Below are 27,140 nucleotides of genomic sequence, written 5' to 3' on the forward strand. Positions count from 1 at the left end.
TTTTGCCTACATGGGTCGTCAACACGTAAAGTTAGCTCGGATCGGACGACCGTTAGAGTTGATCTCCCTCGGTAAATCCCATCCCCTGGCCCCTCCCTTCGCCTTCTAAACCATCTCTCCCCTCCCCCATTTTTTGGTTGGTCTCCGTGACAACTGCGAGCGAGCTGGCGATCGAGGCGGAGACGAGTGCCAGGAAGAGGAAGGCCGCCGACGGCGAAGGAGAAGAAGGTGGAGCGGCGGCGATGGAGAAGCTTCTATCCGACCAAGAACCCGCGGTGGGGGAGTCCTCCGCTTCTTGGTCTAACCCTAACCCTAACCCTACCTCGGTCGTTCCCATGGATGATTTCGACTGGTCCAGCATCAGGGATGACGACATCATGCAGCAGCACTCTGCTATCCGCGCCGAGGAGGCCGTCAAGGTGCCCTTCGTCGGAGACAAGGCGGGCGTTCCTTTCCTTCCCGAACTCCCTTGACGCGATTCTCTGATTCTTATCCATCTTTGCCTGTAGTCTAAGTTCTTGATCGACAATGTTGTTTAATTCTAGTCCTAGTAATTTAGTTGCAATCTCAAAATCGATACCATAACTGAGATTTTCGTAATATTAGTATGGGTAAAGTCTTGTCCAGTGGATCTTGGCTGCTTTGCTTTTTTCCCTAAAATAACGCAGAAAAGTCAAACTTGATCTGGTTCTGTAGTTTTACTGTGGTTATTTAGTTCGGTAATCTTTTTACGTTCTGGAGAGAATGATGCGATGGCCAAGATTTCTCAAGATTTTGTGGTCCAAGTTATTTCAAGTGGATTTTGAATGAGATTGTTGGTCCTTTTTTCTCGAACCAGGTGCGTTAAAGTCATATGAGAAAAGGACGGCAAGAAAAGTTCATCTTTTGGTCAGTCTGTGTCTATTTCCATTTAATTACATTATAGTGTTGCAGCAGTGTAATTTAATACAGTTGCATTGTTTACTCCTCTACTTACATTTCTGAGAATGACATAGTGACTGAAATTTACTCCCAATTTTAGTATGGCTGTGAATATAATTAGCCAGCTCTTAAATAAGATTATTGCTATTTTTTTCATTGATTTGGGTGTAGAGAAGTCGAATAAAAAGAAAGAACCAATAGAGTAAAAAATAAAGACAATGGAATTAGGTGTAGAGAAGTCAAAATATGTTTCTCTAGATTCTGTTTGATGTGATGTTGTCAGTACTGGTGCTGTTTCAGTTATTCCAGAGAAAGACGTTGTGCCTTTAGATTCATATAGTTTGGCATGTCCAAACCACATTCACATATTGAATAAAGTTACATATTTATGCTGTGATCTTTTCATTTGATCAGATTTCTATGCCATTGTGTCAAATTGTTTGTTTTTTGATTGATTGTGAGTTATCCTTACATTGCATGCAACTACTTTGCCTTGATTCAAATTTTTAAATGAGGACCTCTAGATTCTAACAGGGGCTTCAAGTACTAATTTGCAACTATTTTTTCAATATTTAGTGGATCAGCATGATTGCCACATATGTTCGATTACATTTACTTAATTATTTGTCTTTAACAGTTATTTATATCATTTATCACATTGCATTTGTTTTTCAAATATCTAATTGTTCAGGTTATAAAATATTTCTTATTATATTTATCATAATTAAGATGATTCTTCTTAATTTCTTACATCACGAGAAAGTGATAGATCAAGAATTTCAATGGTAGAAGATGCTAAACTGTGATGAGTGGGTTGTAATTCTGTGCTACATGGCAAAACAGAAAGAATAAACAGGGAAAAAAAATAAATGGAGTAAAGAGGAAAGCTTAGCTATGAAAAAAGTGCCGAAGACAAAACCCAAGTGTTTTACAATTCTAAGTAGACCCTGCTATGCAACAATTGTTCATTCTTGGTCAAGATTGCCATTCTTAATTAGCTTCGCATAGAGAATGTCAGATCATTGATTTTGTATCTGTTGAGTTCTAAGGGGAAATTGTAATCATAGAAAATATCCATTAGATTATAGGTGAAGATTTCAAAGAAAATTTGAGCACTTTATAATGAACTCTCAAGACAATTCTTCATCTTTGTTGAAATCTTTGATTCAGGTGGCATGTTTATGCATGCTTGGCATATCATTTTTATCCCTGCCATTGATGTGCCAACAATTTAAAGTGGTCGTGTGATAGCTTAATTCAATCTTTCAGATGGTATGAAGTTGTTTCAGAAATTTTCTAATAAGCTTATGTACTCATGCAAGTAGTTTCATTAGTTTTAATAGTGTTGTCAGTCATAGCAGGATAAGTCTTACTATTGACTCTTATTGCAGGCTGGTAGAGACACTAGTCTCATCATAACTTATTTAAAAACTTGTCTGTTGTGATTGTTCTTTCATGCATGTCCTGAATGATCAGAATATCCCCTTTCTACACCTTTCAAAATACAATACCTACCAAATCCCCTCTCATATAACCTCGTGACTATGGTCCTGGCAGGATAAAGCTGCCTCTAGTTAGACAGGATGAATCTTTTGGTTTCTTATTACAATTGTAATTACTATGTGCCTCTAAATTTTGAATTCAGATGGCTAATGTGAACTTCAATAAATTCTGATGTTACTCCATTTTATTAGGTAGTTTTCTGGTCAATACATTATTTTAGAGAATCTTTGATCACCATGTGATTATTAAAGCTGAATTTGCTGCAGCGAAACTATAACTCCGATTTTACTGATCATATGTAACTGTTGATTTCTATTTATACATTGATATTTGTATTGTATTACATATATGTAAAAGAATACTCATTTTTTTCAATATTTTGATAATGCAGGAGCCACTCTCATCTTTAGCAGCTGAATTTCAGTCAGGCAACCCCATCCTTAAAGAGAAAATCAAGGTTCATTGGAATGACTCAAATGAGTGCTTCTTCTTTGTTTCTCATCCTTGTTGATGGTCTTTAAACATTTTACTCTGGACTGTTTTTTTTTTTTTTAATGTTTATGAGCATGTTATTCAACATGCAGCTGCTTGGTGAACAATATGGTGCATTGAGGCGAACAAGGGGTGATGGAAATTGTTTCTATCGAAGCTTTATGTTCTCCTACCTGGTAATGTGATAAGATGTGACTCCAAACGCTTTTCTTCTCTTCATATTTCAATGCTTCTCTGTCAAAGGTACTCTGGTTATAAGTCAGTAAGAGACATTTGTGTGATATGAAATTAGGAGCATATTTTGGAGACACAAGACAAAGTTGAGGTTGATCGTATTCTTGAGAATATTGAAGAGTGCAAGAAGACACTTCAGGGTCTTGGATACATTGAGTTTACATTTGAGGACTTCTTTTCAGTAAGTTCATCTTGCAATTGTTCGATTCATGTGTCTAATTTATTTATAGATAATGTTTAATTTTTTTGCTGATCATAACTCTTAATTCTAAAAGTGATTGACTCTGCGATAAAGGTAATATTGATACTCTTAGGAATGGCAACAGGTAGGGTACCTGCAAAATTTTCCCTATCATTTCCAAATCCGTTTAAAATCCTACATCTCGAATCCATCCCAAATCCGATTAAAGATTGGCACGAATACCCTAAATCTGTCCCATCTAGGGATGGTAGCCAAGCAAGTTTTAAATGCTATAAGATTTGGGAAGGGTTTGGGATTTGACCCTTTGGGGGGGGGGTGTACATTATATGCATATATATATGTATATACATTATATATGTAAATAATAGACATGTTTTGCATACTAAAAAAGAGAGGACTTGATAGAGTTGGCAATTGATGACCCGACCCATCAACTTGACCGACAAAATCTACTTTAAGCAGGTTCGGATCCGACATAAATGTTTTTGGATCATAAACAGGTCAAAAACTTGTCTAGACTTGTGTGTTAAATGCATTGAGTTCAGGTTTAGACCTTGAACCCGTTTAACCTATTTTGATCTGTTTAATGATTGGATCGGGTTACCATTTAACCTATTTAAGACTTGTTTAACCAATTTAAAACTGCTTAACTCAAATCTTTTCAGTTTAACCCAACCAACTTAACCTGTTTAACCCGTTTAAATCTATTTAATCTATTAAAAATCTACTTAATCTGTTAACCCATGTAACCTAACTTGACCTTTTTAATAAACTGGATATGCGGGTTGGGTTGGGTTACCTGTTTAATAAACAAGTTTGGTTCATATATAAATTTTTGACCAATTTAATAAACAGGTTAGGTTCGGTTGATGATTTTTGGACCTGATTTGTATCCAACCGGACCAATATCCAGCCTGATGCTACCCGATCGCTACCTCTAAGACTTGAACCCTAGACATCAAGGACACCTTTAATCATGTCTTTACCCTTGGGCTGCAGAATATATTTGTGTTTAAGTTGTTTGCCAAACATTTACAAGTTATTTAAAGTATTGTATATAAATACACATAAAACTCTGACCAAACCCAGCCTTTACAAGATCTGATCACCCTTATTCTCCTTTGTGTATCTAGAAGATTCAAAACCCCCAAATGAGAAAACCCTAGCCACCCTTCACACTACTTGCCACTCACCCTAGCTTTCTTTCTCCCTCCCCCATTACAATGTCGCCCCATGCTCCTCTCTCTCTCTCTCTCTCTCACACACTTGATTAATCGAACCCCAAAATGAGAAAACTCCAACCACCCTCCACACCAGCCACCATCATTTGTCCATCACCACCGTCCGCCCTTTCTTTCTTTGTCCATCACGACATCACCCCTCACCCACTCTTCTCTTTATGTCACTCAGTTGATTGAAACCCAAAGAACCCAAACCACCATGCACCATCATCATCCACCCCAACTTTAATTGTCATCATCCACCACATCAACAGCTCAGGTACTGCACATGAACAGCTCTTTCGATAGCTTAGTCATTGCCACATCAATGGCTTAAGCACCACCACATCAGCTCAGATCTGTGCATGATTTTGATTTACTGCAAGTTTCTTGATGGCATTAGGCCCCTTACTTCCACGGTTGTGTCTGCTAAGTCTCTTATAGTTAAATCTTTTCAGTAATTTTGAGATGGTCTTGCGATTTTGCTATGTCGTGGGTGTGTTATTGAGGTATCAATGTGATTAAACTAGAGATTTGAGAGGTTCAATGTTGTGATTTTGCTTTTGGTAAATTATTTTTAGGTAATTTTGAGATGGTTTTGTGATTTTGCTTACTTTTAAATGTGCAATACCTGATCAGATTGCTTCTGTTTTAATTGTGCTATATGGTTAGCGACTTTGCTTAATTTCTTATCATTTCATCATGTACATGTTCTGCATTAATCTATTTTTGCTTAATTTCTTATTGTTATATTGTGTACATATTCTGCAGTAACCAATTTTGCTTCATTTCTAATCAATTTATTATGTACATATTCTGCATGTTTTGCAGTAACTTAATTGTCAACTATTGACTATGCTATTTGAGTGTTTTTCTATAAAGTTTGCATAATATCATTTTTAGTAATATTTGTTAATTATTTTTCTGCCTAGGTTTTGTAAAAGATGTTGTTAGATAGTGAGATTAATGATGCTTCCAGATTAACTCTTTCATGCCCTTCTTATATGTTGTTAGGTTCAAGTACAACCTCAAGTCCGTCATGTCTCAAACACCTACTCCCACCTCAAGTCCACCTATACCCCCAATTTCAGGTCATACTGGGGTTGGGCCTACTGTCACAACATGTAAGAAATGGAAATTAATTTCAGATGTTTAAAATGATATAGAAAAAGAAAAAATTCTAGGGAAGATTATTATTTGTGGTTATTGTAAGACTCATATTTAGGCCAATAGTAAGAATGGAACTAAGAGTTTACATTGTCACTTGGCACATTATCTTGCTAAGAAGAATGAGTCAATCAAGGTTGCTTTGCATTGCCAAAAACAAAAAGCTATAGAAGAGAAAAATGATGAGAGAGTTCAGTTTGGAAGCTTTATTTTTGACCAAGAAGTTTTAAGGAGTGAGCTTGCTTGTGCTATTATTATGCTCGAGTATCATTTTTCAATTGCTAAGTATAAAGGTTTTAGAAGATTTGTTGCTAGTCTCCAACCTCTTTTTAAGATGGTTTCACATAATACCATTGAAGGTGACATCATAAAAATGTGACATTGAAAAGGCAAAGATGCATAATTTGTTAGAGAAGAATAAAAGCTGGATAGATATCACCCTCGATATGTGGACTTCTTATCAAAAGAAGGGTTATATGAGTATTACCGATCATTTCATTGATGACATGTGGATGTTGGAACACCATATTTTGAAGCAACAAACTTTTTTGGACTATTTAATAGATTTTTTTTTTTTAAGTCACATGCATTCCAATATTTAATAGGTTGCTATGTGCTACTTGCATTTTAATGTGTGCATATGCATTCTTTCATTTTACTTTCAAATTTTACTTTGTTTATGTGTAAATTACTTCTATTTGTGTGTAAAAAATTAGGTTTGTAAATGTGATTACTGCTACATCATGGATGTTCTTCATTAATACTTGATGGATGGGTTGATGGAATGGAATTTAGAGGCAAACTTTCCACAACTGTTGCAGATAATGCACCTTAAATGATGGCATGATTAGTGTTGTTGTTGAGAAGCTGTTTAGTTACTTGATGGGGGAGGGTCTTTCACATGTGGTGTTGTGCCCACATATTAATTCTAGTTGTGAAGAAAGGATTGGTGGATAGTGAAGGTGCAATTGAAAAAATTCTGGGTGGTATTACACATTAGTCTGCCTTCCCCTCGAGTGGAAAAATTTGAGAAAATAACCTATCAAATGAAAATTTCATAAGTTGTCTCTTGATTGCAAAACCCATTGAAAATCCACTTACTTGATGATTTAAACAACCCTAGAGTATAAGGATGTGTTTCTTAGATTGAAACTCGGGGAGAAAGTTACACTTGTGTGCCTTCTCAATCAGGACGGGAAAAATTTATGGAAATGGCTTGTCAAATGAAAATTTGATTAGCTAAGAAGTTGTCTATGATTGCAAAACCCGTAGCCAATAGCCATTGCCATTCCTAGTCCCATTGAAAATCGGTAAATCCATCAGGTACTTGAACCTGTTTGATTAATCTTTATTCATTTGAGTTATTCGGGTTGGGTTGGGTATCTGACCTAGGATTACAAAAGAAAAAAAGAAGGGGAATGCAAAGGGAAAGAAGAAGAATTCTATTGCATAGTGACCTGAGTATGACTAAAACACATATCTAGTAAAAATCAACATAATGCATCAAAATTCCAATTCAAAGTTGAACAAAGAACCATAATCCATAGTACCAACATTAAGTTAAACATAAACTTAAACAACCAACGTTATTTTCTAGTAATAAGATCAATACAACCAGCATTAAGTTCAATATATGACACTCAGAATAACCAACAGTAGCATACACATCCAGCAACCATCTACTTCAGTCAATATCAAAAAACAAGAGCTTCCCAAATAAAGTTCCAACCACATTACTCCACATCTTCCTCAATCGTACACATGCGCAACGAATTAGCTGTTGAGCATGAGTATACAAATGCACAAGATAGAAGAAATAAAAAGAATAAGAAAGAAGAAATGAATGTGTTAAATTTTACAAAGAAAAACTAAGCTACTTGCATAGGTATTTACCTTCTATTTGACTCCATAGCCAATTTTGGGAGCAGATCAAAGCCTCTGAAGTGTTCAGATGAAGCCTACTTGGGTGTAGATTAACCACTGTCCTGCTAATACTTAAGGCCGATTCAGATGCAACAGTAAAGGGTAACATGCAATTAGTTGCAAAGCAGTATATTTTATCCCATTTGTCTTCTACCGATTAAGAATATCAACGTCTCGGGTTCATGGCAAAACATGCTCTTCCAAGTAATGATCTAGTTCCTAAGTAATGATCTAGTTCCAAGGTATGCCATATTGTACCAAAACAGGCAGTACGGGGCATACCATATGGTTACCAATTCGGTACCTGTACATGGTGCAAAAGGCATACCAACACTTGGTATGCCAAATCGCCCCCCATATCGGGCATACCGACACAGTGATTGGGTGGCGCCAGTGCGGGGCCTGGTATCGAGATGACATATGTTGTCTAGTTCGAATTGCACGTGCACTGTAGATGAGGTAGAACTAAGGAACTGAACCAACCTTGCCATCCCACCTTCCTCTTCCTCGCAACCAGCAACCTCCCTTGTAATTGTTAATGAAATGGATGTAGTGGGAGTGTACGAACTAGAGTTATTTGTTGGAAACCTAGATTGGTGCTCATGAAGCAAGTCATAACAGGTTCTTTTAACTTGTTCAATCTCATAGGCAGCATCATCATCATAAATACTTGGAAAATAAAGCTCCACCATCTTGAATTTGTACCTAGGGTCCAACACAACTACTATAGCCATAGCAACTTGCACTACACCCCAATATTTCTCAAACTTTTAAAACATTTTTGTTATCATCGTGCTAATAATATCATTTGAAGAAGCCATCCACTGAGACAAAGCTCCCTAAATTCACAAATTTTGATGAAGAAAACATTTGAAGTGGGATACTTTGAACCAGAAAATAGCTCAGTCAGATTGTAAAAAAGCTTAAGCTTAGTTCAGTCAAATTGTAGAAAAGCTTAAGTTTCTCACAAATAATTGGAGCTATTTCCCAATCTTCTTGAGAAGACACCCAAGTGTAATGTTTCTCTCTAAGCTTCAATCTAGGAAACACATCCTTATACTCTATGACTGTTTGAATCATCAAGTATGGGGAGTTCCAACGGATTTTGCAATCAAGAGATAACTTCTTGACGCATGAAATTTTCATTTGATGTGCTATTTCCTCAATTTTTTCTACTCTTAAGTGAGAAGGCACACAAGTGTAATATGTCCCGCTAAGCTTCAATCTAGGAAATACATCCTTATACCCTAAGGCTGTTTGAATTTTCAAGTATGTGGAGTTGCAACAAGTTGTGCAATCAAGAGACAACTTCTTAACACATGAAATTTTCACTTGATAGGCCATTTACTCATTTTTTTTTCATTCTTGAGGGGTGACAGACTAATATGTAATACTATCACGATTTTTTTCAATTGCATCTTCAATAACCACCCATCCCCCTTAACGACTAGATTTAAAATGAGGGCTCAACACCACATGTGAAGGACCCTGCTATCAAGTAAAAGATTGCCAAATAACTTCTTAACAAGAATATTAATCATGTCATTGTTTAAGATGCAATTGTCTACAGCCGTTGTGGAAAGTTTTATCTCTAAATTCCATTCCATCAACCCTCCATCAAGTATTGTGCAAGAACATTCATGATGTGGTTTATGCAAACCTAAATTTTTGTACACAAATAGAAGTAATTTGCACATAAATAAAGTAAAATTTGAAAGTGAAATGAAATAACTCATATACATGACTATCAAAATGCAAGTGGCAGCCTATTAAATGTTGGAACATATGTGATTTAAAAAGGAACTGTGTTAAATAGTCAAAAAAAAGTTTGTTGCCTTGAAATATGGTGTTGCAACATCCAGTTGTCATTAATGAAATGAGCGATAATTTTCATGTAACCCTTCTTTTGATTAGAAGTCCATATATTAGCAGTGATAGCTATCTGGCTTTTATTTTTCTCTAACAACTTGCTCATTTTTGCCTTAAAAGTGTCATATTTTAATGATGTCACCTTTGATGACATTACGTGAAACCATCTTAAAAAGGGGTTGGAGACTAACAAGTCTTCTAAAACCTATGTGCTAAACAATTGAAAGAGGATATTCATATGCATAATAATGATACAAGTAAGCTCTCTCTTTGAAACTTCTTGGTCAAAAGTGAAGTTTCCAAATTGAACTTTCCCATCATTTTTCTTTTCTATAGCTTTTTCTTTTTGGCAATCCAAAGCAACCTCAGTTGACTCATTGTTCTTAACAAGACGGTATGCCAAGTGATTATGTAAAGTTGTAAACTCTTAGTTTCATTCTTACTCTTGGCCTTAGTGCGAGTCTTACAAAAACCACCAGCAACATAATCTTCCTGATCTTTTTCTTTTTTTATGTTTTTCATGCAATTCCAAACATTTGAAGTTAATTTTTGTTTCCTACATGTTGTGACACTAGACCCAACCCTAGTATTAGCATTAATAGGACCTGAAATTGGCAGTCTTGGTGGACTTGAGGCGGGAATAGGTGTTTGAGGGAATATGACGTGAGGCTGTACTCGAACCTAACTGCACAGAAAAGGGCCTCATGGATTTGTTCTGTCTGCATCATTTATCTCACCATTTGATGACATCTTTCATGGAACCTAAGCAAAAAAATAATTGACAAATATTATGAAAAATGATGTCAATCAACTTTTATAAACAAACACTTATAGCTAAGTCAAAGTTGATAATTAGGCTATTGCAGAATGTATATGCAATAAATTGATATGAAATTTAACAAAATTGGTTACGACAAAACACATACAATGTATAATGAGAAGAAATTATGCAAAATGGATTAATTGATTGACAAAGAGTGAAAGAGTGGGTGAGGGGCGATGTCATAATGGGTGAGGGAGGGAGAGAGAGAGAGTTGGGTTGGATAGGGGTGGTGGCAGCTAGTGTTGAGGGTGGTTAGTGTTTTTTCATTTTGGAGTTTTGACTAATTGAGTGACAAAGAGAGGAGTGAGTGAGGGGTGATGTCATAATGGGAGAGAGAAAGCTAGGGTGACGATGGTTGTGGACAATAGTGGCAGCTTGTGTGGAGGACAATTGATTGAAGATTATTGAGTCCAGTGGTATCCCACAAGGATTAGGGTAAGGGTTGATACATTGCACGGCCACCAACATGGTTTCAGACTTCTTTACTGGGGTCGATCTAGATCACTAAATAGAATTCGTCTATTAGGATCCACCCAACCCAAGAGAAAGACAGAGAGAGAATAGAGAGGAGAGAAAAACAAGAGAGTGGGTAGAATAGGATGTTTTGTTTGCCTCTCTTAGGAAGAGGAAAAAGGGCCAAGGTGCTTCGTGGTGGTGTTGGTGGTTATGGCTAGCTGATAGGTGGCGAGCAATGGTGGCGATAACTGGTGGAAGGTTAGAAAGCAAAGGAAACATAGAACCAAAGTTGGTAGAGTCAAATCCAGCCTCAGTCGATAATAGTTGGGGCTTAATGTCGATTCTCAAGGAGTTGTCGAGAGGCTCAAATGGCAGTCCGATGGGCTCTTAGCTTCAAAACACGATCGAGAAAACTAAAACAAGGGTTCCACAAACCTTGGGAGGTGATTGTCGGCAAGAGCTAACAATCCCCTAGGGAGATCTCAGCTGGCAATAACCGACATGGGTCTAATCAAGAGTAGGTTCAAAGAGAGAGAGAGAGAGAGAAAGAGAGGCATCAATACCTTGTTTTCAGTTGAGTTTTTAGACTAAAAATCTAGCAAGATAAGGGCTTCACGGCGATGAAATGCCAAATAGAGAGGATAAAGGGTTTTTTGGCATATTTGATGATGGCAACTCATTGGGAGGGGTGGGGGTCCTTAAATAGAGGTAGAGGTTGGGTTTTTTTGGGCCCCGATGGCCTCTAGGGCTACTAGGAGCTGGCGATTAGGGATGGCATCAGGTCGGGTTTGTAACTACCCAAAACCAAACCCAAACCTAAATACCCAATAAACTACCTAAATCCAATCCAAACACTATCAAGATTGGTTTTTTTTTTTGGTCCAAACTCGTCTCAATCAGGTATTAGGTAATTCGGGTTTATCGGTCTAAAGTCAATTGAGTCATATTGAGCATTTTTTTCATTTCTGTCAACTCTAAAGCCATACTACTATTCCATAAATCATATTTGTCTTAAACAAATAAAATTCAGCAACACTTAGTTCCATGTTCAATCAAAATAAGTTGGGATTTAGTAACTAGTAGGTGGTAATTGGTAAAATATATTCAATATAATATATATATATATATATATATATAAAATATATATATATATATATATATATATATATATATATTAAAATACTAAAATAGTTCGGGCCAAGTTCAGGTTGGGTGCATAAACTACCCAATCTCGACCCAAACCAAGTCAACAAGTTGACTACCCGACCAATCAGGTCGGGTCGGGTATCCATGGTTTGGGTTTTGCTGCCATCCCTACTGGCGATGGAGGAGAGACCCATCAGAGTTTTTGTTACAGGCACGAGCAAAAGGCAAGGGTCTAACCAAGGGTAAGGGGAGAGGGAGGGGGGAGAGAGATGGGCACCTATACCTTGTTTTTGGCAAGGTTTCTATGGAATTCCAGCAAGATAGCGTGGTGCGGTGATGAAACATGAAATGGAGAGAGTTTTTAGGCATCTTCGATGTTGGTTGTTCATCAAGAGGGGTGGGGGTACTTAAATAAAGGTATAGGCTAGGTTTTTCCTAGCCTCCAACAGTCTTTAGGGCTTGACTCCTATGGGGAATCAATGATACAGGAGTCTTTGTTGCAAGGCACGGTGCGGAGCACATGGCCTAACCCATGGTTGTCGTTCTGGGCTCAAGTCGGTCCAGATGGACCAAGCCTCACCAATGTTCTACGCAACATTTTACTCATACTTTTAATATAATCTGATTAACAATTTTTTGTGGTTTGGTTCCATCAATACAACTTTTTTCATGCATGAGGCTCTTTCAAAAATAGATATTGACATGGTTTTCCTAGCCTCTGATAGCCTTTGGGGCTCCAACTGCTATAAGGAATTAGCGAGAGGGGAGTCTTTGTTGCAAGGCACAGTGCAGCATACATGTCTTGACCATGGTTGTTGTTTTGGGTCCAAGCTAGTCCAAATGGACTAGGCCTCACAAATGTTCTATGCAACATTTTGCTCATACCTCTAATATAATCTAATCAACAAATTTTTGTGGTTTGGTTCCATCAATACAACTTTTTACATGCATGAGGCTCTTTCAAAAATAGATATTGACATGGTATCACAAGGGCATTGCATTTATGAGTAGTTCATACAAGCATGTTAAGTATTAGTGGAGGATCATCGTATACATTATTACTTGGCCAATTGTTAAATGTCTCAAGGATTATCCATCGACCCTAAATCATCTTGTCGCATTTCTCCTATTAAGTGTCTAGAGTTTCTTGTTTCTAGAGTTAGCTGAGAGGCAAGTTTCTTAATTTTACAAGTATTTTCTTTCAAGGTTTTAAATCCCGCATGACTGGGGTGTCTCAGTTGTCGCTCGGAATAAGACACCCTATGTCCTGTTCCATCCGGATGGCCATCCCGATCGGACGTCTCGATACATGCTTGGGACATCCTTATACACACACACACACATATATATATATATGTTATTTTTTGAATTTATCTTGAAGTTTTACTGATCTATTTATTGTTTAAATATATTTAAATTTCAAAATTAATATATTTATAATAGATCTATTTTATTTAATACTGATGCTATGATGCATTATGATCTTTCAGGTTATTGAAGATCCTTTCTTGATTATGAAGCAACGATCTCTCATAAATGATGCATGCACAAGTACTTGATAAAGTAAAAATATCAAAATTTGATGAAAAGGCTACAATCTATACTAAAGTTTAGTCACTTGTATATGAAAATATAACTATACTAATAATATATAATAAATTAATTTCAATATTATACAAAATGGATTCATCAGTTTAAGATATCAAATTTACTACTAATTCCAAATGGAATGCCTATGATGCTCATAAACATCTAGGTCCTACTCATAATCGGGATCTTGAATATGATGCCAATTTTGATACCGAGTCCATCTTTGTTGGTCATCTTGTATTTGACGTTGTCCAGGATAACCCTCTTGATAATAAACTGGCCATCGTTGGTTAAGTTAATGAGAGGCAATACCATATTGTGGTTCAAAAATGTATCCATATAAAAATGGAATGGATACTGCATATGAAAATACTCCTTAGGATATGACCATTGGAGTATACATCAGAATCATTTATAGTAAGAGAAGGGCCATGATATGTACTTTGGCTATCTGATTCTCCAATAATCCTGTTGTGATTGATGATGATGACCTAACTTGCTCAAAGTCCTCAGACTCCAACCTACTTAAAGTTTCTTGCTCCATCTATGTCATAAACTTCGGATATGCTCGATGTTGATATTCCTCAATTATTTTCAACTCTTCATGAAAATGATTCAATTATCTGTAGCCTGTGCCACGTCCTGCAACAATTCTTCTTTCTCTCCTATAGACCAGCAACTCATCCTGATATTTAGATCTGGGTCTGGCTCCATAGTCCCAGTCTTGTGTAGCATGGGTGATATATGCTTCTTCAATAAAAGGACTGATCTCATATACTTCATTATCCCCTCCATCCTGACCATCTTGATTGTCAAATCCATCATCACTCTTGCTATCATTATCATTATCGCTATTATCACGAGATGATTTAGGCAATCCTAGATATGAGGGCTTGGGTGTCTCACTATCATCATCTCGAACCTACATATCATCAATTGCCTCTAGTGGATCAATTGTTGCCTTCCTTTTTAATTTAGACTTTCCACATCACTTCTCAACTGCAATTCTCTAACTTCCTCTCAAGCTCTGATTGGCCTTTACTTGTTAACTTATCCTACCTCTACTACTGGTTGCAATGTCCTGGCTATCTTTAAAGATCCTTGCTTGATGTCTTGAACTAAACATTCCGTAATCAAATCGTTGATCAGAATCCTTAGATTGTCTGCCATCTTATTCATCATCATCTCCAATAGTATCTCGCATTCTACTCGAAATGGGGGGGATAAATGAGAGGCCGCCCATCGGTCCACATCTTGTACCCCTGCCTCATGTGCTATTGTTTTGCATGGTCAGAGGGGATCTCTTGGCTCATCCAACACTGGTGGATCCTGTGCTTCTTGATCTGCAATCCAGCATAGCATAGCATCCTCATCATGGATAAAGTCCTCGAATGGATCGTCTTGTTTAGGCTTTCCCCTCATTGACTTAAGCGTTAACCTCATATTATAATGGGCATAAATAGATCTCTCAATCTTTGTGAGGTTAGACGATTTCTTATTTTTGTGTGGATCAGGGCAAATGTGCTTCAATTACGCTTGCATCCACTTGATGAGATGGTTTGTAATAGAATTCGAATGGCAATCTTTCTTAATTTGGTGTGGATGTGTCCTATTGGACCCACCACTCTCCTGCATTGAAAAAATACATATGTATATGAATGTTTCAGTCCTCAGCTTTACATAGATGTAAAAAACTAACGATAATAAAAAAATAGTCCCATATTTATACATGGTGACATTTTAGATATAAATCTATGTGCTCCTTGTTCTCCAAAGCTCCCTTTCCTCTCTTGAAATAGTTTTTCCTACCCAATCAATATAGACTTTTCATTGAAGATCATTGAGTTTTAATAAATTAATATAATTCAAAAATACACTAACAATCCTACTATGATGGCATCTACTTTTTATTATCTTATAGCTTCTATAGCCAAATTCAGATCACTTTCTAGCTTATATACCACATTCCTCAAGGCCATCAGAAGCTCCTCATCTAAGACAATATTATGGTCATACTGATATTTAGAATTTAAATAGTAGGCTGTACGAAAAATAAGGACAATATTGATTAAGAATAAAGATATTTATAGCTTGTTCGATAAAGAATAAGTGAGTGTTAAGATTCAAACAAATTTTATCTGTTAAGCGCAATTCTTTTCCCATTTGAGTATTCCATCTGTCAATGATATGCAAATATGGTGTTGCTTTCTTCTGTTCTACTGCGGCTATATCTATTTTTTTGCAGGCAGACATCTTGGGTATAAATAGCTCATCTGGGGAAACTTATCAGTATCTATTATCTACAGTATTACATATAAGGGCTCTACTGTTTTAACCATCTCAGAGCATCAATCTCAAAAATCATTACTCGATTAATATCCTCAATATGTCGTCCATCATTGGTTCTTGCATATTTTTGAAAGCCTCCATTCATCAGAAGTCATCATAGCCCTTAAATCAGGCTTATTATTAATAAGGCTCTTCAATGATATGTAATTACTGGCAAATCTTATCAATCCTGACCTAAGCAGCTCCTTTGTACATGTTTTTTCATAAGAGCAAGTATCCAGATGTAATTGTAGATGTATTTAGATACTGCTTGTCCATGATTACTGTGGATTTTACCTTAGATACCAATCCAATATGCTTCATCATCAAGTCTATACAATATGCTGCACAAGGGGCCCAATATAAATATTGCTTTTCCAACATCAAATCCTTTCCAGCTTTCATGTAGTGTACCCCATTATCTGTGACCACTTGGACAATATACTCTTCAACAATCTCATCAATTGCATCTCTCATCAAGCCTAAAATCTAATTAGAGTCATGTATGTTATCTGAAGCATCAACTGAAGTATGAAAGATACCTTCTCACAATAGACTAGAAAGTTAATGATACTCCTAGTAGGCTCAGACCAACCATCACACATCAATGTCATCCCATAAGTGTTCCACTTTATAACTCAATCCAAGATTTGATATTTGTGACTTGCTGTTGCAAATATGATCCATGTATCTCATAAGGTGTAGGAGGATTAATTCCTGGACTGACTTTCGGCATTGTACTAATTATCGATCGAAAGTACATATTTGTCGTTGTCCATGCTGGAACAGGGCTAAAATGAAACCAATTGGCAATTGCCCTTCCTATTTGTTTTTTTTTATCCTTATTTATATAGTCATCAATTCATGGTTGCTTTGACTTTGGATCTAGATATGTTGTAGGATCTACATCATGGTGGTGGGATCTCTTGAGTTCTTCTTTGATTTCTTCCCAATACAGTGAACAATGACTTGATTGAAGATGATTCCATCCTTGTGAACCGACTCCTCTCTAATCCAGCAGACTGTAAATGTGAATATGATTTTCTTCTTGCATCCTTCTCAAATTGAAAGCATCCAAATTGTGATCTATATCTCTATACCTCCTCATGTTGCCATTGGTCCCGTCGAGAGGTCCAAATAGCCTCTTATAAATGAGCTGTCTCTAAATCATCTGGATCAAAATAATTGTCATCATCATCGAAGTCTATGAACATATGATTGAGATGTTCAATGACCAAGTGCTTCCCTTCAAGCTTTGAATGCTATCTTTGTCTCCTTTTTTTCTGCAGATGCCCTCCATCATCGCTCAAACCTTTGTAGGTATCTTTGAACATTTTTTGACATCACTAAAGCCACCCACCAAGTGTTGCTTCAATCAGATGACTCTATCTTTTCTATTTTTTAGTCCACAGTAATTACATTTCCATTGATGTCGGTCCTTCCCTATTTTTTAAAATGCCATCCAATATCCAAATCTTTCTATTGCTTGCTATTAAGATCCATTTAGTTTTAAAAAATATATGAAATTAATAATTATGAGTATCTAGATATTAGATTTAAGTTGCATATGTTATATCCATACTTTTCCAAATTTATTATAATTTTTTAATATTTTTATTAATTCATATTAATTAATGGTTTAAAATTTATTAAAATTTAGAAAAAAATACTTTGAGCTTTATACTATTTTTATTCATTATTTTCATTAATTTTCCAATGTTTTTGGATAATTATGTAATTCATAATCAAAATTTATTTTTATTACTTTGCGTATTTACTAAAATTCATCAAAAGGAATTAGAAATTGGATTTGAACTTTTTATGCCTGTAGGATATATCCGGTTATCTATCCTTTTCTTGGTTTAGGATTTTTTGTAATTTTTAAAATATATTTTTATATTTCTATTTTTTATAATCAATAATATTTATTTTAATTATTTATTTATTATATTTATTATATTCAGTTACCTATCCATTTCTATGTTTAGGATTTTTTGTAATTTTAAAATATATTTTTATAATCAATAATATTTAATTTAGTTGTTTATTATTTTTATTATATTCAATTACCTACCCATTTCTATGTTTAGGATTTTTTTGTGATTTCTAAAATATATTTTTATAATTTTAAAAAAATATATTTAATAATTTTTTTTGAATTATTTCTTATATCCAGTTATCTACCCACTTCTATGCTTAGGATTTTTTTGTAATTTTCAAAAAATATTTTCTAAATTTTTAAATATTTTTATAATTAATAAAATTTATTTTAATTATATATTATATTTATTACATCCTGTTATCTATCCTTTTCTAGGTTTAAGATATATTTTTATAATTCATAAAATTTATTATAGTTATTTATTATATCCAGTTATTTATCCATTTCTGTTTAAAATTTTTGTAATTTTCAAAATATATTTTTATAATCTATAAACAGTTTATAATTAATAAAAATTATTTTAATTATTTGTTATATTTATTACATTAGTTATCTACCCTTTTCTAGGTTTAGGATATATTTATATAATTTTAAAAATTTTAAAAGTAATAAATTTATTTTAATTATTTATTATATTTAATATATCCAGTTATCTATCCACTTCTATATTTAAGATTTTTTGGTAATTTTCAAAATATATTTGTATAATTTTTGAAATTTTTATAATTAATAAAATTTATTTAAATTATTTATTACATTTATTATATCCAATTATCTATCGATTTCTATGTTTTGGATTTGTTTATAATTTCTAAAATCTATTTTATTCTTTTTACTTCTTATTTTTTCTTCTAAGAGTCCATGCTCTCTTCTCTTTATAAGTATTATTTACTTGATTTAACTTGGGTATTAGACTCTTAATATCTTACTATTTCAATGGAGAAATTATTACATAGATTAATGTACTATTCTAAATCCCAGAGCATATGTATGGTAGATAATGAGCATCATCATATGATTTTAAATTGTTTGAAGGCAGGGGGTAATGTAGCAGATAACTATTGGACTAGTTCACTAGATCTAGTTCATCTACTAATTACACATGTCAAAGGACCGAAAAAACTTGAACCAACCATTCAAATATGATATGTTGCAATAACTTCAAACCAACTATTAATTAGAGTGGTTGCAATTTTGATATCACTATTGTTATGAAAAATAAAATGTATAAGAAAAATAATGACAATAATTTCTTAAATAATAGTTTATCAATTAAAAAATATTTACAAGTTTGATATAGGTAAGCATGAAACGTGGAAATAATGGGAATAGAAATATCACTAGCGAGCCCCATTAATTTTGCTATATGAATTCTAGAATCTCTCTTCCTCTCGCTTCTTAGGTAAGGCTCAGGTGCTCAAGAACAACATTGCTGTCAAAACTCACAACACAGCTCTCGACTCTCAATCAATATTGTGGTCGTGAGAGACTAAGAGCTGGGTGTGAATATTTATATAGCCTATAAATAATAGGAGGTTGCAGACTTATGGGATCAAACTGTACATTAGGTGCTATGTTTTTTCTGAACATATTATTATTTCAAATCACATCGATCCCAAACGAATAATTTTTTGTGTCGAATGTCGGCCATGCAAGGTTCTCATTTTAGTTTTAACTTTCTCTCATTTTAATGCATATGTGTTGGTTTGCCCTAAGAAGATTAGTTTCCTAACTCTTTGTTTATGTGTACCCATCATTGTTGTTTGTAAGATTCTTCTTTCTGTGCATGATTTTTTTTAGAACTTTCTTTCCCATCATAATATCAATCTCAGACTATCACCATATAGGAGTACTTTTAGGTTGTCAGCATGCTTTTAGGCTTTTAGGTTGTCGCCATGCCGTTAAGATCAATCATTCTACCGCATAACACATACAGCAAAATCACGCATACATCCAAATCACGTGCACAGTCAAATCACGTCTATGTCCACATCTAAGTGCTTTGAGAGTCGTGTGGGTGTGATCGAAAAATCACGTGCATAGCCAAATCATGCGCATGCAACCAAATCATAGAGATCCGAGTGCTTTGAGGGTCTGTGGGCATGATCAAATAGATGAGGTTGAAAGAGCAACTACCCGAACCCGAGAGGCGAAAATGGCCTCTAGGTTTGACCATTCTTTCCCTCTGCTCCTCTCTACTCTCTCTCCTCCTTTCCTCATTGGAGATCCGAACTCCTCGCTCCTTCCTCCTCTCTCTCCTTTCTCCCCGAGCAGTCCTCCTTCCCGCCTTTGTGGGATAATCAGAATGAACTACGCATGCTCCTCTGACTGTGCTTCTCCTCTGGTTGACGATGCCAATGGCAACACATTAGCAAAAAGTCAATACGTCAATATCTCATTCTTCTTCCTCCGGTGATGAATTGAAGGAAAAAAAATAGAGCAGTCCCGACCGAGACATTGCACCGGTGCATGATCCGGTTGAGAAGAAGGCGGGATGGGCGGGATGGAGGCTGGATGCTCTTTTTGGGATCCTGCACTCGTCCTAGGTGCTGGAATCTCAGAGGAACAAGACGGCCCCCATCTCGTGGGACGTGGGACTTGAATCACTGCTTTCATTGATAACATTTGTAAAAATGGTCACGCTTGTAAGTATCAAGGCAAAGAGTTGAAGGCCATGGAAACAAGAGGCAAGCAGTTTCTCCATGTCTCTTTTCTGCCTTTTGTTCTTTGCAAGAAAAAACTCAATGTCTGATAGCGCAAAATCGCTCATCTGCTGAGTACCTTGTGATGATTAATCTTAATTTGAGGATATAAAATCCTACTATTTTACTATTTACTTTCTCTAGAAAGGGAAGTGTGTTTTAGTAAATGACATATATCATATACTTGTTGGGACAAAGGATCTCAAATTAAATTACCTGTGGAGGAAGTGCAATTATTTTTTACAATTGCCCAAGTTTTTCATCAAACCAACAATTCCAGCATCGAGTCCCAGCAGATTAACTTTGATAATCCGGTTATTTACATATACAATCTTAATGATAATAAAGACAATAAGAGATACAGTTAGGTGGTTTCATATTGATGTCTTTTGAAACTCAATGTCTTGTCAATTTTTCTAGTCTGATCTGATGGTGGAGTCCCTCTAGTGGTGGCTTCTAGTTACTCACCAACAAAAATATTTAATGGAAAAGGAGCAAATCTACGGGCCTACTGTCCTCAATATAATTTATCCATTACATGGGGAAAAATCTTCAAATAAAGACTCATTGTCAATTCAAATGCTAATTTTAGAGCATGTCACATCTTTTTATTCAAGGTCTAAGGGCGTATTAGGCATTGTTTATGTTTTTTGAAAGGCTCAAAATCAGTCAACCCCAAATTTGGGAAAAGGGGGGATGGTTATGATAATTCTTAAAAATCACTTTTCTTAAGTTTAAATAAAAAGTATTTCTGTTATAAATGGTGTTTGGTAATTATATTGTAGGACTATTTTTATGGAAGGGCTTGCCATATTTATAAGACAAGGAGCCAGATCACAAGAGCAGAAGCCAAAGGTAGTTTTTGTGGCTTCTCCATGAGGATACCTCTTCACTGCTTGTAGAAGCACTTTCTAGTGATTTTTACCAAATAATTTTTCTTTTAGAAAGTATGTTTTTACTTTAAAACTCCTAGCTTAAGTGGAAGTTCTAATGTGACTTAACTTTCTGTTAGAATATAAAAGAAAGACTTGTATCTGATAACAAGCTCCTCATTGCACCTAATTGGTAGGAGGAAAAAAAATCCTCGGAGTTAGGGTTGTCAATGAGTGCTCTTTGTGAGTAGCATGTTTTTAGCTCAAATTTCAGCTCGACATGGACTCACTTGGTTAGTAAGCCGAGCTTGATCTAATATTCCAAGCTTGAAAGTTATATGAGCTGAAGTCAAGCTATGCCTTATCTGCTCGTATTTAGCTCGATTAATCTTGATAAAAAATATAAAATTATATTCATATTATATAATATATTTTAGAGTTATATGATAGGATTTGAAAATTGCTAAAGCGGATGGCACCATCAGTAGCATACTATTCCTATTCAGTACCAACACTGGTTGGGTGTCGGGATGCCATACCATGATGCCAATATGTACTGACTGTACCATATTGGTTAGTGCCAATGTTTTTTCATTCTTTTTGATGCTTTTAGCTTCAGTATGTATCATCACTACTTATACGTACAGTTCTGATGGAAAACAGGACATAGTTCGACACTGGTATTTAACCTTGTTACATGTGGTAGTTATTTATTTATAAAAATGCATATCTTTGTTATCATATTTCATAATAATATGAGCTGTACATAAATATAATTAATTCTAAAGTTATGTCTCATCCATTAGATAGAGATCTAATGTCTGAGATATATCACTTAGCTATTAGATAAGCATCTGCAAGCCCCAATGTCATGATGCTGGTCCCAATTTTGTTGCATCTGGGAGCCCAAGAGACCTCTTCCCTCTTCCCTCCTCCCTGCCAGGAAAGAGAGAGAGAGAGAGAGAGAGAGAAAGAAGAGCTCCTTAATTTCATTGCTAGACTTGCTTGTCCCAGCCCCTTTGCTTAGGTCATTGTTCGCTCACTTCTAGTTGCTATTGACCATCCTACTTTTTTGGATACCTCCATAGGCTGGCATGCATCTGACAAGCATTTTCATGAAATCTATTCTTGTCTTCCCTCAATCTTCAACTTTACTGGAGCATAATCAAGCTGCTTGGGTGTGGATGAGCCAAGCTTGAGCTCATGATGAGCGAGTTGTCTCAAGCCAGCCACATTGATGTTCAAGCTGGGTTCGAGCTGGCATGAGTAAGCTCAGCTCATTTACACCCCTTGTTGGAGGAACCGGCACTTAGCTGAGTCCTCTCATCTTCTTTTGAGAAGGCGAATTGGTGAGGCCTAATTAAGGCATTTGCCACCTCTTTGCTCCTTCTTTCTTGTAAGTTCCTTCATGGAAGACTCCTAAACATGATCAGTGGGCTTCTGCTCCCACCAATAGTAGGTCTTCCTTGCTGTAACAAGATCTGATGCTTCAGACTTGATCTATGTGGTGGAAGCCCCCTCTTTCTTTTGAGACTAGTAGAGCCCCCTCTTTCATTCTTATGTATTGGATGGTTTTCATCAGATCTTTAATCATTTTCATCATCTGCTGTTTTCAAATCATCCAGGAGGCAAAATCTTTGGATCAATTTTTAGTTGCTATCATGTCATCACTTGAAAGATCTATTATGGTACCATAGTTCTTATCATATTTTTATTTCTCTTCAAAGAGATACCTACATATTATCATCCTAAAATATTTGTTGATCATTAGGTTAAGGAACTTCCAACTTTTGATTGTAGAAAGCATAATATCTCTTCAAAAGTTTTGTACTTCATTCCATATTTATTGTGGAGTTTGTTGAGTATATTCTTAAAATTCATTTCCAAAATTAATGGATAAAACTGAGGAAGGGAAAATCTAAGAAGGAAGAAATTAAGGGGCAAAAAGCTTTCATGGTTGATAAAAAGCGACGTGGAACAGACAAAAACATAGATCTAATTCTCCTCCTCAAGATTTCATTTTATTTAGATCCTTATACTTTTATTATCGGGGCCTCAAACATTTTGCAGTAATTTATCACTATAAAACAAGGATTTTTAGTGTCTAGGCAAACCATTCACCTCCACCACCAAATATTTGCTAATTGCTAATATTAATAGTGGCATGGAATATCAGTAAGTGGAACTTGAAAGAGGTTAAGCAAAGTAATGCAAAGAGTGCCAACTCTTAGACTAAAAGTATTGGCCATGTTTAGCAAATCTTTATAGCAATATGACTCTTAATTCCTTAGTAGCTTCCTTCATTCAAAAATTTTAAAAATTTGTAAAAACCAATTGATCAACATCATAATTTTTATGTTTATAATGCTTATCTATCATATATAAGTTATCTTTTACTCATTAATGCTTCATGTTATCTCCTTATCATGCTCGTACTTGGTTATTTTTGTGATTGTAATACCTGGTGCTTGCAAATGTGAGAAAGATGGTTTGAAGTCCCTAAAGCAAACTAGCATGCACCAGGTTTATCATTGTCAACATTAAGTATCATAATCTCCAAGATTGTGACAAGAGCTCCATTTCTGTTGGCTCCTAGAGCTACATAGGTAATCTCAGAGAATATATTTAGTAGTTAAAATGGAAAAGCATGCAGAATTTGTTATAATTCAATCCTCTTTATTAGATAATTAACTATGAATTGCTGAATATCTTTTGAACGTGTATCAAAATGAACAAGATTAAGAACTAAAATGTTCCATGTACCTCTGTCACCATGAAGTTTCTGTTCCAAGTTGCTCTGGTGCTAAAACATATCTTGTTCTAGATGCAAAGTTCTAGCTATTTCTTTTGTCATTATCAAGTGTTCTGTTGGTTCCTAGCAACCAGTTCGACCATCTGCATTTGTCGATGTATCTTGCATGCACATGAAGTAAGATCTTGTGGATTCTGTCTTGATTTTTTGATACTGCCCTCCATTCGATGTTTGGATGCATGTTCTGCCTCAACTGCATTGTCTTGTTAAAAATTGTGTGCGCGTGCGCGCATATGCATGTATGCATATAATCCTTTGTCTCTGATGGTTCCAAGTGTGATTCAGATATTCATTGAGCAGCTGGAAAGTGTTCTGCTAGGAAATGAAACTTCAATAAGGTAGATGGCCTTCACTGATTATCCTCTTTTCTTTGTGGTGCTATTTGTTAATATCAAGAAAAATTAGATCATATCTTAAATTCAAAGGGAAAAAAGAAGATATTGTTATGCTGCAAAATTCATCCCCTGCTATGATTCCAGCAAATGCTTTGCTTATCGAGGGAAATATGTGCTTATTTTGTGTTTTCAGTCATGAGGAGCTCTTGCAAAGAAGCCGTGATCAGATGATTTCAGATTATGGTGAGAAACATCATTCATACCATTAAATTGCTCTTATTATGCCACCAATGCGTTTGTGCTCTAATGTAAATTGCTGGTCAGTTGTAATGTTCTTCAGATTTGTCACTTCTGGTGAAATACGCAAACGATCAGAGTTTTTTGAACCATTCATAGCGGGCTTAACAAATTCGACCGTGGATCAGGTTCATCGGGATTCCCAAGTCTCATTTTTATGCTGTATATTCTTTAATCTTATCATTGCTAAAGCATCTTTTCTTGTTGGTTACTATTGTCTTTGAATAAAGTTAATCCAAAAGATTATAGCAAGTTATTTGAGTTGATAGTTTGCAGAAAATCATAAAGTTAGGGTAAGCTAATCATATGGGAGGCTTCTTAATGTCAAATGGGATACATGGTTCTTAAGAGGAAGTTTTATCCGTTACTTGAACATTCATTTGGGGCCCATTAATATATTATATAGGTTGACTCTCAATGTTAGAGCTTGTTGGATATTTGTGCGGGAATATCCTATAGAAATCGGGCCTATTGGCCTGCCTAGCTTGAAGTCTTCTAAGGGCCCGCTAAGTCCTAGTCTGTGGACCTGTTGGTCTGCAAAAAGGGGTAAAAAAATAAAATAAAAATTCTCATGGAGTCTTTCTTCCCTACCACAGGATTCAGATTGTGGGCATGTTGGACTAATATGGGCTATGTCCAAATAGGCTTCCTAATCCACGAATTCAGTAGGAAACCCAGCTCAATCCTGCTAGAATTCCCAAACAAGCCTTAGTATGCTAGATACTCTTGGGGTTGATCAATCTTCTCCCAGGAGGACAGAATCCTAACTTGTTGCCTTAATAATTGTTCACTCGAAACACTATTAGCTGGTTTAGTTATCTCCACTCATGTTCAGGTTGATATTACCTTGTTCTCATTTTGTGTCATCAAAGTGGAGAATTCCATGAGTCATCACCTAGGTGCCTGTCTTGTGGTCCTCAACCCAATGAATATAGCAAAATGAAAGGCTTAATCTTTATGTGGGGAGGGGCTTGTTGCCTACATATCAGAAATTATAGGGTTACTTGAATCCACCACTTTTGATGTGTTGTAGTGCTTGGAAGTGGCATCTTGCACTCAATTTGGTCTCTAGGTTACATCCAATTACTCTTTTTCTACTTGATAAGCTGGCTCCAGTGGCTAAAATTGAGCAAGAAAGTTTTTCTTCATGATCTATGAATATGGCTAATGGTTGTCTGAATTACAGTTCTGCAAGGCTTCAGTGGAGCCAATGGGGGAGGAAAGCGACCATGTGCACATCACTGCCCTATCTGATGCATTAGGTGTTCCAATACGTGTGGTGTACCTTGATCGGAGCTCGTGTGACTCGGGCACTGTGAGCATAAACCATCATGATTTTGTTCCCAGTTCCAAATCACCTCAGGAAGGCACTGCCCAGAGTAGTGAAGTCAAAACAGGTCATCCAGTGACGCTGACACCGACACCATTTGTGACCCTGCTATACCGGCCTGGCCACTATGACATTCTCTACCCCAAGTAGCTTCTCTTGGATGCTACCTGATGAGCTTGATGTGTTTATATTTATATGTTTTCAGCACACCAGTATTCATTAATGTATTATACTTGCAATCATCAGAAATGTCGGTTGCAGGCTGCCGAAGGTGGCTTGAATGGACAGGAATCGTGGAATGTGGGGCTGTGCCATGAAGTATAGGGTCTTTTGTTTTGGAATGGGGTTTAGATCTGATTCTGAACGGTTCTTATTTTGTTTATTGTGATCCCAATCCCCACACAGACAATACATTTTGTCAAGAAAACACCATCATTTTTTGAGAATGTGAACAAAAAACTATCAGATGCAATTGGGACTCTTTGCACCGTGTTTAATGAAGATTGATAACTTGCATACAAAGGCTGAACAGAAGTGTAGTCCATCTGCTCCCATATTGAATTTAGAAAATAAAACCATTTTCTGGGTCGTAAATTGCAATGGTTTCGTTGCTTTTTTATTTCTGGTGTCTAGAACCCCGAGGCTAATATATAACCCACTAAACTATGATGAGAACATTGGTAACAACTGCTGGAGCTGCAGAAGCAAAGGCCTTCAGAAAATTGCAATGCTTTAGCGAAACTAGTAATGCTTGCCTTGTTGGAAGCTAATCATTCATCATGTGCTCTCGGGAGGATATATTATACCATTTACTTACAGAGTGGACTACTGCTGATTGGCAATGCCGAACAAGAAGTAGGCGCCTTCATCAAGACAACAGTGGCACTTAAAATTCTATTTATATTTTTGATTACTGCCAATACGAACTCTTTGGTCATCATAGACGGGTGCTGCCGCTTGCGTGCACGGTTTCCAT

At 35.9% G+C, this 27,140-nt stretch overlaps 1 protein-coding gene across 3 annotated transcripts; it reads left to right on the forward strand.

Moving 5' to 3' along the window:
• Positions 1 to 26,636, forward strand: LOC105049739 (OVARIAN TUMOR DOMAIN-containing deubiquitinating enzyme 1). Of its 3 annotated transcripts, none has more exons than XM_073261769.1 (9): positions 1 to 440; positions 2,816 to 2,881; positions 3,009 to 3,092; positions 3,209 to 3,331; positions 24,215 to 24,319; positions 24,488 to 24,540; positions 24,731 to 24,780; positions 24,862 to 24,996; positions 26,021 to 26,277. In XM_073261769.1, exons 1-9 carry the CDS (start codon positions 243 to 245, stop codon positions 26,086 to 26,088), a joined length of 882 nt encoding a protein of 293 aa, XP_073117870.1. In that variant the 5' UTR covers positions 1 to 242; the 3' UTR covers positions 26,089 to 26,277. The 3 variants fall into 3 exon arrangements, with proteins under 3 accessions (XP_073117870.1, XP_073117869.1, XP_010927783.2); XM_073261768.1 differs by having other exon boundaries at positions 20 to 440; positions 24,862 to 24,962; positions 26,021 to 26,636; XM_010929481.3 differs by lacking the exon at positions 24,215 to 24,319 and having other exon boundaries at positions 24 to 440; positions 24,862 to 24,962; positions 26,021 to 26,636.
• Positions 26,637 to 27,140: the final 504 nt, after the last annotated feature.

This window comes from Elaeis guineensis, chromosome 8, assembly GCF_000442705.2.
Source record: "Elaeis guineensis isolate ETL-2024a chromosome 8, EG11, whole genome shotgun sequence".
Lineage (NCBI taxonomy): Eukaryota > Viridiplantae > Streptophyta > Magnoliopsida > Arecales > Arecaceae > Elaeis > Elaeis guineensis.